Raw genomic sequence first — 17568 nt, forward strand, 5'->3', positions numbered from 1 at the left:
AAAATTTTCCCATTCAAACTATATACATGAATAAACCAGTGTGGGTACAATACGTAACCTACTGTATTTACAGTGAACCTAAACAATTCTCAGCAACCATCCCCGGACTTCTAATCACCCTAACCCTTCGTGCTCTGAGTGAACTTCATTACTGTGGCAGAGTCCAGTGTGGTCCACCCTCTTCCCACTCCGAGCCCACATTAATCGGGGATTCTGCCCTCCTAGATACGATGTATATTGTGTTGGCTGATCTTCTAACCTATATTCAACTAGGCCCCAGTCCGATAACACTCTCTCCCCTCCAGGTGAGTTCCTTGATTATTATGTCCGCCCTCCCTTATCCCCCCCTCCCCTTATCCCCCCTCCACCCTCTACCAACATCCTTAACTCCTGAATGGGGGCTTTTCTTCCTCGTGGGATCGGTTCAGCCTGAGAGGAGTCAACGGGCCCGGATCAGCAGAGGCACATAGTGTCAACAATCTCGCCATACTCCCCCCTATGCAGAGCAGCCGAGCATCCCCCCGTCGGCTCCCCCGAGGACTTCGACTGCAGGCAAGTGGAGAGAAAGGTTAATCACCCGGCCCAAAACAGACATGGAGGACCACCTCAGTTCTTACCCTCATAGCTAAATTCTTAACCTCCCTACAATTGACTGGATTGTCAGCTCTCCATCCACCCGCACCCTACTAAAGGGAAGCCTTTATCTCTTCTTCCACCTAGTCACCCTCACATTTCTTTCCCATCTATTCATCAACTCGGGGCCCCCTCTCTCTCTCCCTCTCTCCCCCTCTCTCGCTCCCCCCTCCCTCTCCTCCCCCTTCCCCTCATTCTCTCCCCCCTCTCTCTCCCCTTCCCCTCTTATGAGTGGGCTACATATGAAATTATTTTATTGGGACCGCCACAACTCCTTCGGCTCCCGCTGTTCTCCATCGCTCCCCACCGGTGGACCTCCTGCTCCCGTCTGCGCCCCCCTCTGAGAAGTAACGGAAGCCAGCCGGGCCCATTGTCCTCTCCTCCACCATGGGGCTCTCCCAGCCGATCCGTCATCGAGAGCCTCCAACGCCGCCATGCCGCCTCACGCCACCAGGGGTCTCCCTCACTCAATTCTCCTGCTGTTGCCAAGATGGCCGTTCTGCATCTTCCCGCCACCAGGGGACTTCTTCCACCTCATTCTCCGCCAGGTAGGATTAAAATGGCTGCAACGCTCTCTTCCCGCCACTAGAGGGATCAGCTACTCACCGCCTGCTTCCTATGAAGTTCCGAGCCGGGGATGGCTCCTTTAAGTCCAGGCTTGGGGATGATTGACACCGGAGAGACACTTATACACTGTGTTTGCTCCCTGTCGGCTCCACACGCCGCCAAGAAGCCACCGGAGCTGGATCCTCTGCTGGAAGCTGCTGCTCAGGACCCAGGAAAGGGACAGGTAGGACAATTTTTTTCAGGAGCTCAGCACCATCCTCCATTTGTTTTAGAATGGGAACAGCCATCTATATCGGACCCCATTATCACGCAGGACTTTGGTAATGGCTGACAGGGCTCTCCTTTTGAACAGTGTTTGCGGGGCAAGGTCCTGGAACACCTGAAGTTTCACTCCCTCAAACTCCAGGGCCTTAGTCGCTCTGGCTATCTGGCATATACTTTATTTTAAAGTAATGCAGCCTGATAATGATGTCCCTCGGCGGGTCACCTTGTTGCGGTCTGGATCGCAGTGCTCGGTGACATCTGTCAAATTGCAGCTAAACTTCGGTCTTGTCCGGCAGCATATGCAGGAGCCAATTGGAGGTAAATTCTTCTGGGTCCGACACCGACTCCGGGACCCCCCGCAGGCGTATGTTATTGCGCCGGTCGCGGTTTTCAGAATCTTCCTGCCTGTCCTGTATGTCATATTATAGAGTTGGGCCATGTATTTTTCGTTCTTTTGGATTGATCTAATATTTGCGTCCACTTTATTTTCTAGTGTGTTGGTTCTTTCACCTATACTGTCAATGTCCTTCCTGAGGTCCCATAATTCTTTTTGAAAAAAGGTCTTCATCTCTGAGCAGAACATTTTCATGTCCTTTCTTGTAACTCAGTCTTGGTCTGTGACCTCCGCTCTACTCGCGGGTCTGCTCGTGGACCTGTCGCTCTCTGAGTCGGAGCCCGCCATTTGCCTGCTTTCCTCCCCTCCACTTACTTGCGTCGGCTCTCCTTTTTGGAAATAGTCACCACCGAGGTTCTCTTACGAGATACCGCTTTCTTTGGCATCCTCGGGGGCTCCGACGACTAAATCTCAGCTTTTCGCTGTAGTTCACTGGTTTTTGTGTTGTTTATTTATATATAATTGTGCCGGTAGGGACGGAGCCTCTTACTAAGGCATCCATAGACCTAGCCGCTGCGCATGCACCCCTATTGTGTGTTTTTTAATGGTATTGTGTATATTTTCACATAAATAGTTAGAGGGAGATTTCACTAAGTGAATTATATTGTGTTTGAAAATATGTGATTTTGACAAACTTTTCTCATTCAGAGCAGTTATAGGGTATCACCAGTGTGGATTCTTTGGTGTGTAACAAGACTTGATTTCTTTCTGAAGCTTTTTCCACATTCAGAGCAGTTATAAGCCTTCACCCCTATGTGGTTTCTTTGGTGTGTACGAAGACCTGATTTATCACTGAAGCTTTTTTCACATTCAGAACAGTTATAAGGCTTCACCCCTGTGTGGATTCTTTGGTGTGTACGAAGACATGATTTATCACTGAAGCTTTTCTTGCATTCAGAGCAGTTATAAGGCTTCACCCCTGTGTGGACTCTTTGGTGCTGAACAAGTCTATATTTCCAATTGAAGCTTTTCTCACATTCAGAGCAGTTATAAGGCATCACCCCTGTGTGGATTCTTTGGTGTTCAACAAGCCTATATTTCCAATTGAAGCTTTTCTCACATTCGGAGCAGTTATAAGGCTTCACCCCTGTGTGGATTGTTTGGTGTGCAACAAGACTAGATTTATGACTGAAGCTTTTCTCACATTCAGAGCAATTATAGGGTCTTACCACTGTGTGGATTTTTCGATGTCTAACAAATGGCGATTTCTGACTGAAGCTTTTTTCACAGTCAGTGCAGTTATAGGGTCTTATCCCTGTGTGGATTCTTTGGTGTGTAGCAAGATGTGATGTGTCATTGAAACTTTTCTCACATTCGGAGCAGTTATAAGGCTTCACCCCAGTGTGGATTGTTTGGTGTGTAAAAAGATATGATTTCCGACTGAAGCTTTTCTCACATTCAGAGCAGTTATAGGGTCTCTCCCCTGTGTGTATTCTTTGATGTATAACAAGATATGATTTACCACTGAAGCTTTTCCCGCATTCAGAGCAGTTATAGGGTGTCTCCCCTTTGTGGTTTCTTTGATGTCTAACAAGAAGTGATTTCTTACTGAAGTTTTTCCCACACTCAGAGCAGTTATAGGATTTCTTCCCTGTTGGGATTACTTGCGGTATAACATTACCGTATGTCCCACTGTAGGGGTTCATGTCTCTGTTCTTTAACCCTCTCCTTGTCTTGTGGTGTCTGTAAGTTTAGTAAAATGCTGCTGATGTAGAGGAATTGTCTGACTAGTTTCTTGTAATCTTGTTTAATTCTCATACAGACTTATGCAATGTTGAAGTCCTTAAAACATATTTCCATTAACCCCTCACGTAATTTATGATGTTTGGGACATTTCTTACATTGCTTCTTGTTCACGACGAGTCATGTGCTGAAGATACATCTATGGTGAGAAAATGTATTAATGCAACATTGCAATGCATCAGAGTAGATTTGGATGAGAGACATATGTTCATTGAATTTAACCTTGATAAAATTCTAATTGTGCAAGACACTGAATATAATTAAAGTTACATTGTTATATTAGTTATATTTACATTCACCCAGAGAAAAGCAAAGAAACACCCAAATGAATCATTTTATAATTATGTCTCATACATGGAAATAAATATTTCCTCCTCACTCCAGTAATAGAAATCACATTACTCCCTGTATCAATGTTCTTCATATATTGTTTTGTTCTGTAGGTATGACTGTGGCGGGGAAGGGGTTAACCAGGCTTATAATAAAGGTCAAGCCCACTTGGTTAACCCTGACCCTTGTGTTAGGGTCTTAGAGTGTCAGCTCTGGGACCCAGATGTCAAAAACGTATTACTGCAACTGTATACTGATTTTGCGACATTAAAGAATTATGTGATTTTTTTGCCTTTACTGGGATGCTGGGATCGGGAGGTTTCTAGGCTGTAAGATTCAGGGTGGGTTTGGCGGAGAAAGTCTTTGCAGAATGTGTCTATGTAGCGGGGTTCCGGGGTTGGAGAATACCCCAAACATTGTATCTAGAGATTGAGTGATATCTCTGGATACAGCTAAACGCATTACTCCGCCAACCTCAGACCCTGGAAACGTTCTTACGACTCACTGCCAGGATCCCTGCTGCAGCACCTTCCCGACAAGGTAAATGGGTATGAAGTGGTTAAAAGATATCTGCAGGTAAACACAGAGTCCCCAGTATAGCAGCGGCTCCCCAGTATAGCAGAGGTACCCACATACATGCCCAGGTATACTGAACCTAGTTTAGGAGTTCAGGGAATAACGCAAGCTAGGTGAGAAAAGCTGTGAGTTTATTGGTGGGTAAAGAAATATGTTTAAAAATCCAGTTGCTGTGTGTAAGAGATGAAGGTGAGTGTAAGGGGAACCGTTTAGGTTACACTCTATTTCATGCATCAAAAAACTGTAACACATTGTAGCAGCAGAATGTATATATTTTACCACACATAAGACAGGCCACAATATATTATATTACATGGGTATAGTACATGTTAATACAAAATTGTAGAAAAGTATTGAAACCAGTATATTTTTAAGCAACAGTGTTTTAAGATATGGTTAACCTTTATGCATTAAACTAGACAGGATCTTTAGTCTGCAAAAACCCAGTGGGGGCTTATGGCTAATAAATTAAAGAGACATTTGTCCCAGAGGTGTGATCTGTTTGTTCTAGAGGTGTTAAACCTTTTGTTCACAGGCAGGAGTGAGGCAGACTGATCGGCATCCATTAAGAATGCAGGAAGCCATATGCCCAGTGACAGGTGGTTTTTTTTCGAATAGTGAGTGAGAAAAATGGTGGTTTGTGCACATGCTCTGTCACATTTCTGAAGCCAGGGATGCCAGGAAATATCCACCTGACAAAGCGTGCGAGTGGCCAGGGATAAAATTCCCACACCAGAGATTGGCTGTACATTATAGAAATAGGACCTGTGAAGTTTTTAAAAGTTTGTGCAGTCAGTGGGGAAGTCGGTTCCATCAAAGTTCCATCTTGTGAGATTCACCTGAGATTCAGTCCCATTTGAGAAGTTCCAGCTCTGAGTAAATCGTCTAAATTTCTCAGAGGATAAGTGACCAGAAACTAACAGCAAGAGGCCACATGAATGAAAAGTGGCCTGGATTACTTTGCTGTGTGTTTGCAACTAAGAAAATTAGTTTTGTTATCCCAGTTTCCAAAGTAAGTGTGTCTTTTTCCTGTAATTTGTGTAACATAGTTGGGTACGTTCTTTATGTGAATAAATGCAATTTATTTGATCTCTCTGCTTTTCTCAATCAATGATCCCGGTAATTAAGAGGTTAATAAGCTTGGTCTACCATGACAATGACATTACAAAGTGAGCACATATAATAGTAGATGAGAAAAAGTTATCATCAAACAACTTTTGTTGTACTTTGTGATATATTAACCCTTTAATGGCTCAAGGGGACAGCTAGCAATTGGCATCCCATGACTATCTGACCACTAAGGTCTAAAAGGAGTAAATATACAGCTTACACTAGACTAATTGGGCTGCTTATCTAAAATAAGAACAGACGTTCTTGCCGTAATGTCACATAATGTCACAAAGAATATTGTCCCCTGTTGCGTCCAGAAGGAAACACATGAAGAGGCGATCAGATGCATAAGGCCGCGCTTATAGTGACGGTGACGCGATGTCACCCGAATATAAATGCATTTCCGCCGCCGCGTGCGCTTATAGTGCGCGCGACAAAGCGACGTCGCCATCGCGAAAACTGTTAGCCGGCAAAATTTGATTTTTCAAGGGCTGTCCCCTCACGTGACGGCCCGTGAACCAATCAAATGGCCAGAAACCCGCGACGCCGTCGCCCCGCAAAATATAACTTTCGCCGGTGGTGACGGCGACAGGTGACGTCACCCGTCGTGTCGCCATCGACGGCACTATAGGCACGGCCTTAGCGGGAAAAGGGATATCTCTAAAGGGAGTTCCCTCTGGAATTGGAATCTCTCGATGAGCAAGATTCCATGATCCTGGAGGCAAATCCAACTTGGACAACCTGGACAACGTTTATGGTTCATGGAGGAGCCAGAACCTTTATTGGGACAATCGCAGAGACATAGAGACTTTGCTGCACATAGTAGATGAGGTTGAAATAAGACGTACAGTACGTCCATCAAGTTCAAGCTATGCTAAATTTAGACAACAGATAATTTATCCTATATCTATACTTACTTATTGATCCAGAGAAAGGCAAACAAAAAGCCCCCAGTGTCATATCATCCAATGATCTCTCATAAGAGGAAAAATGAATTCCTTCCTGACACCAAGAATTGGATTAATCCCTGGATCAACATCTTTCCCATGTATACTTATTTGGTATATCCCTGTATACCTTTCCCATCTAAAAAGATGTCCAACCTTTTTTTGAACAAATCTATTGCATCTACCATCACTGTCTCCATGGGTAATGAATACCACATTTTAACTGCCCTTACTGTAAAGAACACTTTCGTTTGTTGCTGGTGAAATCTCCTTTCCTCCAACCTTAAGGGATGGCCCGAGTCCTTTGTATTGCCCATGGGATGAATAGTTCTTTTGAAAGCTCCTTGTATTGTCCCCGAATATATTTGTATATAGTTATCATATCCCCTCTTAGACGCCTCTTTTCTAATGTAAATAAATCCAATTTAGCTAGCCTCTCCTCATAAGTTAGATTGTCCATCCCCTTTATTAATTTGGTGGCTCTTCTCTGCACTCTCTCTAGTTCCATAATGTCTTTTCTTAGGATTGGTGCCCAAAATTGTACTCCATATTCAAGGTGTGGTCTTACTAATGCTTTGTAAAGGGGCATAATTATGTTTACTTCCCTTCCATCCATTGCCCGTTTGATGCAAGATAAGATCTTGTTTGCCTTTGCAGCTACTGCATGACATTGGGCACTATTGCTAAGCTTGCAGTCTACAAGCACTCCTAAATCCTTCTCCATCAAGGATTCCCCCAATTTATCCCCATTTAATTTGTAAGTCGCCTTTTTATTCTTGCATCCCAAATGCATACCCTTACATTTATCTGTATTAAACCTCATCTGCCATTTACCTGCCCACATTTCCAGTCTCTCCAAGTCCTTCTGAAGAGAAATTACATCTTGCTCTGATTCTACTACCTTACACAATTTAGTATCATCAGCAAAGATGGAGACTTTGCTCTCGATCCCAACCTCAAGGTCATTAATAAACAAGTTAAAAAGCAGGGGTCCCAGTACCGATCCCTGAGGTACTCCACTCATGACTTTAGCCCAACCTGAAAAAGTTCCATTTATGACAACCCTCTGTTGTCTGTCCTTTAACCAGTTTTTAATCCAGGTGCATATATTATTACGGAGTCCAATTTTCTTTATTTTATACACCAACCTTGTGTGAAACCGTATCAAAAGCATTTGCAAAATCTAAGTAGACCACATCAACTGAATTACCCTGGTCTAAATTCCTACTTACCTCCTCAAAGAAACAAATAAGGTTAGTTTGGCATGATCTATCCTTCATAAATCCATGCTGACTATTACTAATAATTTTGTTTTCCATTAGGTATTCCTGAACATTATCCCGTATTAAACCTTCAAGTAGTTTCCCCACTTTTGAAGTCAGGCTTACAGATCTGTAATTCCCCAGTTGTGATCTAGCTCCCTTTTTAAATATAGGCACCACATCTGCTTTACGCCAATCTTGTGATACTGAGCCTGTGGAAATGGAGTCCTTGAATATTAAATATAATGGTTTGGCTATTACTGAACTTAACTCCTTGAGAACTCTTGAATGTATGCCATCGGGGCCAGGTGCCTTATTTACTTTAATTTTTTCAAGCCGCTTATGAACTTCTTCCTCAGTTAACCAATTGGTCATTAATATGGAGGTTGTGGCTTCCTCCTGCGGCGCTACTATTGAACTTGATTCTTCCCTGGTAAACACAGAGGCAACTAATTTGTTTAATACCTCTGCTTTTTCCTAATCTCCAATAATCTGCCTACCCATCTCACACTGAAAGGGTCCTATATTTTCTTTTCTCATTTTTTTGTTATTAAGGTACTTAAATAACTTTTTAGGGTTGACCTTACTTTCTTTTGCAATTCATTTTCATTATCCATTTTTGCTAATTTGATTGCCCTTTTGCAATTTTTGTTACATCCCTTATAATTCTGATATGATGTCTCCGTCCCTTCTGACTTAAAGAATCTAAACGCCTTCCTCTTCTTGTCCATTTCATCCCCTACCTGTTTATTTAGCCACATTGGTTTTGACTTATTTCTTTTATACTTATTACCCAAGCGTATACACTGATAAGTGTGCTTTTCTAACAATGTTTTAAAGACTGCCCATTTATCTTCTACATTTTTCCCTGCAAAAACATAATCCCAGTGTACTACTTGTAGATTAGACCTCAGTTTATTAAAATCTGCCTTTCTAAAGTTTAAAGTCTTTGTTGAACCCAAGTAATCTGTTTTTTTGATAATTTATTTCAAATGAGACCATGTTATGATCACTGTTACCCAAATGTTCCAGGACTTGAATATTTGTTATTACTTCGACATTGTTTGATATGACCAAATCCAGAACTGCCCCTCTCCTGGTTGTTTCCTCAATAATTTGGGTCATATAATTGTCTTTAAGCTCCCCCAAAAACCTGTTTCATTTTGTTGTAATGCTAATCTCATTGCCCCAGTCTATGTCTGGATAATTAAAACCCCCCATTATGCAAACATGACCCCGTTTTGATGCCTTCTCCATTTGCAAAAGTATTTTAGCTTCCTCAATCTCACAGATATTTGGTGGTTTATAGCCTATTCCCACAAACATTTTCTTTATACTTTTACCTCCACTGCTAAATTTCTATCCTCAAGGTCTCTACATGTTCATCATTCTCTTCATAAACATCATCCCTAATAATAGGTTTTAGATCCGGTTTAACATATAAATATACTCCACCTCCCCTTCTATTTGTTCGATCCTTCCGAAAAAGCGTCGTGGCTAAACCCTTGACAGACCTGAGACAGAAGCGACTCAGTTTTGGAAGCCTGGTCTCCTGCCTGTGAACTCAAGACAGCGCTGGCCAGCGCACCCATCCTGGCTGCCCTTGACTATTCAAAGAAGTTTATGGTGCAGACCAATGCCTCCAATTAAGGTATCGGTGGTGTACTAAGTCAGGTGGGGGAGGAAGGGGAGAGCACCCTGTGGTATACCTGAGCAGAAAGTTACTGCCCAGGGAAGTGGCTTGTGCCACAATTGAGTGTTAGGCCATTGTACGGGCTCTGAGAAAACTGCAGCCCTATTTGTGTGACCGGACATTCACAGTTATCACTGATCACAACCCCTTGAGTTGTCTACAAAGGGTGTCTGGGGAAAATGGCAAGCTCCTTCGTTGGAGTCTTGCCCTGCAAGAATTTGACTTTTCCATTCAGCATAAGAAAGGCAGTGAACATGGAAATGCAGATGGATTATCACGCCAGGACAATCCCAGTGAGCCAATAACCTCAAGACGTGTCAGGCCAGTTAAACCGCCGGACGAGGCGGTCGTAACAAAGCCTGCATTTTAAGGGGGGAGGTGTAACATTGAAGGGGTTAACCAGGCTCACTAATAAAGGTCAAGCCCACTTGGTTACCCCTGACCCGTGTGTTGGGGTCCTATAGTGTCAGCTCTTGGACCCAGATGTCAGAAATGCATTACTGGGACTGTGTGCAAATTATGCGACATTAAAGATTTATTTGTTATTTATTCAAATTTTGCCTTTCCTGGGGTGCTGGGACCCGGAGATTTCTTGGCTGGAAGTTTCAGGGTGGGTTTGCCCGAGAAAGCTCATTATGCAAAGAGGCAGAGGTGCCATATTGATGCATGCCCCTTTACAGTCTGAAAAAGGTGCCTTCCCGGCTTTACAATACCGGCAAATCGGTGATTGGCTGGCAGGAGAATACCCACACTCTGATAGGTGGTAGAGGTTTGTGAAACCCGCTGAAACCCATAAGAAACCTTGCAGCCAATCAGGAGGGAAGATTCCAAGCGCCAAACCAGCAGCGGCAAATTCAAAGATGCTCTGTACTGAATAGACGCGAGCCGGCTTCAAAGATTTTGACTCAAGAATTCTTCTAAGTCCCACTTCTGAAGAACGTAGTGGCTGCGGCTGGCATTGCATGCCGAAATCAGTTCCAGAACTTTCGTGAGTACCTCCCGGTCATTGGAAAGGGCTCCTACAGAGGTCATTTTTGTGAATTTCATTTAAAGGATAGATTTATTCGTTAGCCCCATTCCCAGTAAGTGTGTTAACCCTGTAAATTAGGTTACATTGTGTGTATGTCTTTTCTTGAAATAAATTACCATTTATTTTATCTCCTTGCTTTGCTCAATCAATGATCCCGGTATGAAAAGGTGTTGATAAACCGTGTCTCCCATGATAAGAGGGGACAGGGAAATTGGAAGAGAGGATCTTAGTGTACCTTCTGCCTACCGGCTGCCCTGCAGGATTGAGGGGCCTGTTAGAGGGGGGCCTGCCGAGCTGCCCACGGAGGTGCTTGTCAGGAAAACCACCTTCTACCAGCAACTCAATCAGGTAGGGAGGATTTTAATTTGTATGCAGGAAACAGTTCATCCGCCAAGCAGGGGAGGAATATAATTGCAGGGACAGTTTCAAGAGCTGCATGTTGATCCAGGCAAGTGGGTGAGCGCATTTGTCGAGCCATGTAAATGTAAATGTGCGCTAGCATCCTTGTTACCATGGTAACACGCATGATGCACCTGTGGTCCCGTGGCAACGACGCTCGTTATGAGGGGCGGACCTTGCTGTGACGCGTGATGTCACAATCCGGAAGCACCGGGAATCAAGCAGACCCGTGAGGTCCAACCAGCTATTTTGAGACCTCCACACACCTCTTAACAGGGTCTACTTAATGGCGTTTTGGTGCGAAGTGGGTGGGGGCGAATGTTATTGTTATATATGTAACTATATAAATGTCTGTCTATTATGCTGGTGCAGCCATGTCCCCTCTAAACTTTAGGCTGAAGGAGGGGGACGGCTATCGGGGCACCTCCAGTGGGAGGGCTGCGGTGTGTCGGGAGTTACGCGGCGGCCAGTAACAGAAGCGATCCGGTCGCCGGAGCTCATCATTCCAGGTGGCGGCCATCTTGGGACTCCCCGCACATGCGCAGAGCGTTCCCAGGTCCGGCAGCCATTTTGGGACACCTCACGCATGCGCACTGCATAGCGCAAGCGGTGGCCATTAGACATTTGCTCTGCAGGGGAACTACATTCCCCAGCATGCACCATGGGAGAGGTCACGCAGCCAGCACAGCCAATAGGGCTGCAGCAATCCCGGTTGAAAGAGAAAGATACATTTGGCGAGCTCAAGGCGCAAGGCGGCAGTTGGAGCCAGGACAGACAAGGGGAAGGTAGGGTCTGAGTGTCAGTGGCACTCAGACTAGGCCAGAGAACCCCCTTAGGTCCCAAATAGGGCCCAATCAAGGGAGTTTGTGGCTGCTTCAGGGAAGGTCTGTAGATAGGGACACTTCCCCATTTTACTGCTTAGTGTCAGGGACACAGTGTAAACGCCGCACGGTGATTGCGGCCTGTGGTCTGGGACCAGACCACCTATATTCAGAGACTCTTAAAAGTGGGACCCTCCTATCGGGGACCACCCAGTGCAGAGGCGGACGCCGACGTCGCTGGATCAGTGGATCCTCATCGCTATGTCGGCCGCACCGAGTACTGAAGTACTCGGCAGGTACCTCAACAAAGTGCACAAACTGCTCACTGGGTAGCGCTACTCCCTACACTTTTGGGTGGGCTGGATATTGGGAAAGGGACATCAGGGTATTGGTGCCTGGCACCCAATGTACTTTGGGACACTCCTAATTGGCTGTGGTTAGCCAGCCGTTCTATACTAGGGACGCACTAAGTGACGAGTAAAATACTTTCCCGCAGCTCCGGCGCTGACTCGCGTGCTACATACAGTTGCTTGCTTGCTGATAGCGCAGTTGTGGGGATAATAATGCCGCGGCCGTGGGTTTGATCCCCACACCGGCCATTCTGCAGCTTTCTCTGCATTTGTTCTGTGTTTTATAAAAGGTTATGAGGATGTAAAAGTTTAAATTGATAAACATACCATGAATCGCTCCCTAGGGTCGTCTCAATCAGCGCTGCTCCCTTCCCCCGTTACCACACGAGAACGCTGGGAAATTAAGGGATTTATCTCAGTATAGTGACATATTAGGGACATTTTGTATGGAGCAGAATAATTAGTACAGGGAAAATAACAGAAAAATAAAGTCCATCATAAGCACAATTATTCACATATTTAATCTACATTCTTAATCATCATTTTCTCTCCCCCACTCTCTCTGCCTCCCCCTCACTGTGCCTCTCTCCCCATCCCCTCACTGTGCCTCTCTCCCCATCCCCGCACTGTGCCTCTCTCCCCCTTCCTCACTGTGCCTCTCTCATCCCTTCCTCACTGTCTCTCTCCCCCCCTCCTTTTCATTAAATTAAAGGGGCTAACTGGAGAACGGAGGCACCCAGCACCCTGGCTTTTGGTGTGCAAGTGTAAATAAATAAAACACGAAGATACACATAAAAATTACAGTGATAGTACACCCAGAACAGGAAGTTTGAATAAAGTGTGTAAAACTGTGATTTTAAAATGTACAGGCAGGAACCGTTTATTCTGTACGCCCGGGAAAAATCCTCTGGCGTGTAAATGTGCTGGGGGTGAATGAGCTGGGGGTGAATGTGCTGGGGGTGAATGTGCTGGGGGTGAATGTGCTGGGGGTGAATGAGCTGGGGGTGAATGAGCTGGGGGTGAATGTGCTGGGGGTAAATGTGCTGGGGGTGAATGAGCTGGGGGTAAATGTGCTGGGGGTAAATGTGCTGGGGTGAATGAGCTGGGGGTGAATGTGCTGGGGGTAAATGTGCTGGGGGTGAATGTGCTGGGGGTAAATGTGCTGGGGGTGAATGAGCTGGGGGTGAATGTGCTGGGGGTGAATGTGCTGGGGGTGAATGTGCTGGGGGTAAATGTGCTGGGGGTGAATGTGCTGGGGGTAAATGTGCTGGGGGTGAATGAGCTGGGGGTGAATGTGCTGGGGGTGAATGAGCTGGGGGTGAATGTGCTGGGGGTGAATGTGCTGGGGGTAAATGTGCTGGGGGTGAATGAGCTGGGGGTGAATGTGCTGGGGGTAAATGTGCTGGGGGTAAATGTGCTGGGGGTGAATGAGCTGGGGGTGAATGAGCTGGGGGTGAATGAGCTGGGGGTGAATGTGCTGGGGGTAAATGTGCTGGGGGTAACTGTGCTGGGGGTGAATGAGCTGGGGGTGAATGTGCTGGGGGTGAATGTGCTGGGGGTGAATGTGCTGGGGGTGAAGGTGCTGGGGGTGAAGGTGCTGGGGGTAAATGTGCTGGGGGTGAATGTGCTGGGGGTAACTGTGCTGGGGGTGAATGTGCTGGGGGTAAATGTGCTGGGGGTAAATGTGCTGGGGGTGAATGTGCTGGGGTGAATGTGCTGGGGGTAAATGTGCTGGGGGTAAATGTGCTGGGGGTAAATGTGCTGGGGGTGAATGTGCTGGGGGTGAATGTGCTGGGGGTGAATGTGCTGGGGGTGAATGTGCTGGGGGTGAATGTGCTGGGGGTGAATGTGCTGGGGGTGAATGTGCTGGGGGTGAATGTGCTGGGGGTGAATGTGCTGGGGGTAAATGTGCTGGGGGTAAATGTGCTGGGGGTAAATGTGCTGGGGGTAAATGTGCTGGGGGTAAATGTGCTGGGGGTAAATGTGCTGGGGGTAAATGTGCTGGGGGTGAATGTGCTGGGGTGAATGTGCTGGCGTTTAACTGTGCTGGGGGTGAATGTGCTGGGGGTGAATGTGCTGGGGGTGAATGTGCTGGGGGTGAATGTGCTGGGGGTGAATGTGCTGGGGGTGAATGTGCTGGGGGTGAATGTGCTGGCGTGTAACTGTGCTGGGGGTGAATGTGCTGGGGGTGAATGTGCTGGGGGTGAATGTGCTGGGGGTGAATGTGCTGGGGGTGAATGTGCTGGGGGTGAATGTGCTGGGGGTGAATGTGCTGGGGGTGAATGTGCTGGGGGTGAATGAGCTGGGGGTGAATGAGCTGGGGGTGAATGAGCTGGGGGTAAATGTGCTGGGGGTGAATGAGCTGGGGGTGAATGTGCTGGGGGTGAATGTGCTGGGGGTGAATGTGCTGGGGGTGAATGTGCTGGGGGTGAATGAGCTGGGGGTGAATGAGCTGGGGGTGAATGAGCTGGGGGTGAATGAGCTGGGGGTGAATGTGCTGGGGGTAAATGAGCTGAGGGTATTTCCTCCCTGGCATTTCAAGAGGGTCCCGCTGAGCTGGCGACCCTCAGTCTAAAGAAGTGACCGGGATGAAAGACCTCAGAGCACCATAATGTATACATGGCCGGACTCCTGATAAGTGGCAGATCCCGGACCATTGACACCTTTGGGCCAAACCCCAGACTCAGGGGCGCCAGCAAGAGTTCCCCTTCACCCCCCTTCCCTGTTCCCCTTCACCCCCCCTTCCCTGTTCCCCTTCGACCCCCCTTTCCCCCCCTGTTACCCCTTTCCCCCATTCCTTCCTTTACCACTTTCCCCCATTCCTTCCCTGTGCCCACTGCCCCTCTTCCTTCCCTGTTCCCCTTCACCCCCCCTTCCTTCCCTGTGCCCACTCCCCCCCTTTCCTTCCGTTACCCCTTTCCCCCCCCTTCCTTCCCTGTGCCCATTCTCCCCCCTTCCTTCCCTGTTCCCACTCTCCCCCCTTCCTTCCCTCTGCCCCTCCCCCTCCCCTTTCCATCTGCCCCCCCCTTCCCTGTGCCCTCTCCCCCCTTCCTTCCCTGTGCCCCCTCTCCCTCCTTCCTTCCTTGTGCCCTCTTCCCCCTTCCTTTCCTGTGCCCCTTCTCCCCCTTGCTTCCCTGTGCCCCCTCTCCCCCTTCCCTGTGCCCCCTCTCCCCTTCCCTGTGCCACTCTCTTCCTTCCCTGTGCCCCCTCTCCCCCTTTCCTTCCCTGTGCCCCTCTCCCTGCCCTGTGCCCCATCTCCCCCCTTCCCTGTGCCCCCTCTTCCCCCTTCCATGTGCCCCCTCTCCCCCCTTCCTTCCCTGTGCCCCTCTCCCCCTTCCCTGTGCCCCCTCTTCCCCCTTCCCTGTGCCCCCTGTTTCCCCTTCCCTGTGCCCCTCTCACCCCCTTTCTTCCCTGTGCCTCTCACCCCCTTTCTTCCCTGTGCCTCTCACCCCCTTTCTTCCCTGTGCCATCTCCCCCCTTCCCTGTGCCCCCTCTCCCCCCTTCCCTGTGCCCTCTCCCCCTTCCTTCCATATGCCCCTCAGCCCCCTTTCTTCCCTGTGCCCCTCTCCCCCCTTTCTTCCCTATGCCCCCTCTCCCCCTTCCCTGTGCCCCCTCTTCCCCCTTACCGGTACCGCATTTCCCCCCATCCCTGTGCCCCTCCCACCCCCATCCCTGTGCCCCTCCCACCCCCATCCCTGTGCCCCTCCCCCCCTTCCATGTGCCCCTCACACCCCCCTTCCATGTGCCCCCTCCCTCCTTCCCTGTGCCCCCTTTCCCCCTTCCCTGTGCCCCCTCTCCCCCTTCTCTGTGCTATTTTTCCCCCTTCCCTGTGCCCCCTCTCCCCCTTCCTTCCATATGCCCCTCTCACCCCCCGTTCTTCCCTGTGCCCCTCTCCCCCCCTTCTTCCCTATGCCCTCTCCCCTTTCCGTGTGCCCCCTCTCCCACCTTACCTGCACCCCATCTCCCCCTTCCCTGTGCCCCTCCCCCCTTCCATGTGCCCCTCTCACCCCCCTTTCTTCCCTGTGCCCCCTCCCCCCTTCTCTGTGCCCCCCCTTCTCTATGCCCCCTTTCCCCTTCCCTGTGCCCCCTCTCCCCCTTCTCTGTGCTATTTTCCCCCTTCCCTGTGCCCCCTTTCCCTCTTCCCCCTTCCTTCCCTGTGCCCCCTCTCGCCTTTCCCTGTGCCCCATAAAAACCCTTCCTTCCCTGTGCCCCTCATCCCCCTTTCTTCCCTGTGCCCCCTCTATCCCTTCCTTGTGCCCCCTATCCCTCTCCCCTGTGCCCTCTCCCCCTTCCTTCCCTGTGCCCCTTCTCCCCCGTCCCTGTGCCCCCTCTCCCCCGTCCCTGTGCCCCCTCTCCCCCTTCCCCTCTTCCCCCTTCCTTCCCTGTGCCCCCTCTCGCCTTTCCCTGTGCCCCATAAAAACCCTTCCTTCCCTGTGCCCCTCATCCCCCTTTCTTCCCTGTGCCCCCTCTATCCCTTCCTTGTGCCCCCTATCCCTCTCCCCTGTGCCCTCTCCCCCTTCCTTCCCTGTGCCCCTTCTCCCCCGTCCTTGTGCCCCCTCTCCCCCGTCTGTGCCCCCTCTCCCCCTTCCCTGTGCCCCCTCTCCCTTCCCTGTGCCCCCTCTCCCTTCCCTGTGCCCCCTCTCCCTTCCCTGTGCCCCCTCTCCCCCTTCCTTCCCTGTGACCCCTCTCCCCCGTCCCTGTGACCCCTCTCCCCCGTCCCTGTGCCCCTTCTCCCCCTTCCCTGTGCCCCCTCTCCCCCTTCCCTGTGCCCCCTCTCCCTTCCCTGTGCCCCCTCTCCCTTCCCTGTGCCCCCTCTCCCCCTTCCTTCCCTGTGCCCCCTCTCCCCTGTCCCTGTGCCCCCTCTCCCCCGTCCCTGTGCCCCCTCTCCCCCTTCCCTGTGCCCCTTCTCCCCCGTCCCTGTGACCCATCTCCCACGTCCCTGTGCCCCCTCTCCCCCTTCCCTGTGCCCCCTCTCCCCTCAATCCCCCTCCCCTGTGCCCCCTCTCCCCCCTCAATCCCCCTTCCCTGTGCCCCCTCTCCCCCTTCCCTGTGCCCCCTATCCCCCTCTTCCCTGTGCCCCCTTTCCCCCTTCCCTGTGCCCCCTCTCCCCCTTCCCTGTGCCCCCTCTCCCCCTTCCATGTGCCCCTTCTCCCCCTTCCCTGTGCCCCCTCTCCCCCGTCCCTGTGCCCCCTCTCCCCCTTCCCTAAGCCCCCTCTCCCCCCTCAATCCCCCTTCCCTGTGCCCCCTCTCCCCCTTCACCCTCAATTCCCCTTCCCTGTGCCCCCTATCCCCCTCTCCCCTGTGCCCTCTACCCCTCCTTCCCTGTGCCCCCTTTCCCCCTTCCCTGTGCCCCCTCTCCCCCTTCCCTGTGCCCCCTCTCCCCCTTCCCTGTGCCCCCTCTCCCCCTTCCCTGTGCCCTCTCCCCCTTCCCTGTGTCCCCTCTCCCTCT

At 49.5% G+C, this 17568-nt stretch overlaps 1 protein-coding gene across 1 annotated transcript; it reads right to left on the minus strand.

Moving 5' to 3' along the window:
- Nucleotides 1–850: 850 nt before the first annotated feature.
- Nucleotides 851–12515, minus strand: LOC142468222 (uncharacterized). Its single transcript, XM_075574532.1, has 2 exons — nt 12447–12515; nt 851–3740 (listed from the first exon to the last, which is right to left on the minus strand). Exon 2 carries the CDS (start codon nt 3502–3504, stop codon nt 2512–2514), a length of 993 nt encoding a protein of 330 aa, XP_075430647.1. The 5' UTR covers nt 3505–3740; nt 12447–12515; the 3' UTR covers nt 851–2511.
- Between the last annotated feature and the right edge of the window lie 5053 nt (nt 12516–17568).

Source organism: Ascaphus truei, chromosome 1, assembly GCF_040206685.1.
Source record: "Ascaphus truei isolate aAscTru1 chromosome 1, aAscTru1.hap1, whole genome shotgun sequence".
NCBI lineage: Eukaryota > Metazoa > Chordata > Amphibia > Anura > Ascaphidae > Ascaphus > Ascaphus truei.

Bases quoted from the DNA above. Each gene is read 5' to 3' on its own strand.
- LOC142468222 (XM_075574532.1), bottom strand. From the start codon at position 3,504: ATGAACCCCTACAGTGGGACATACGGTAATGTTATACCGCAAGTAATC.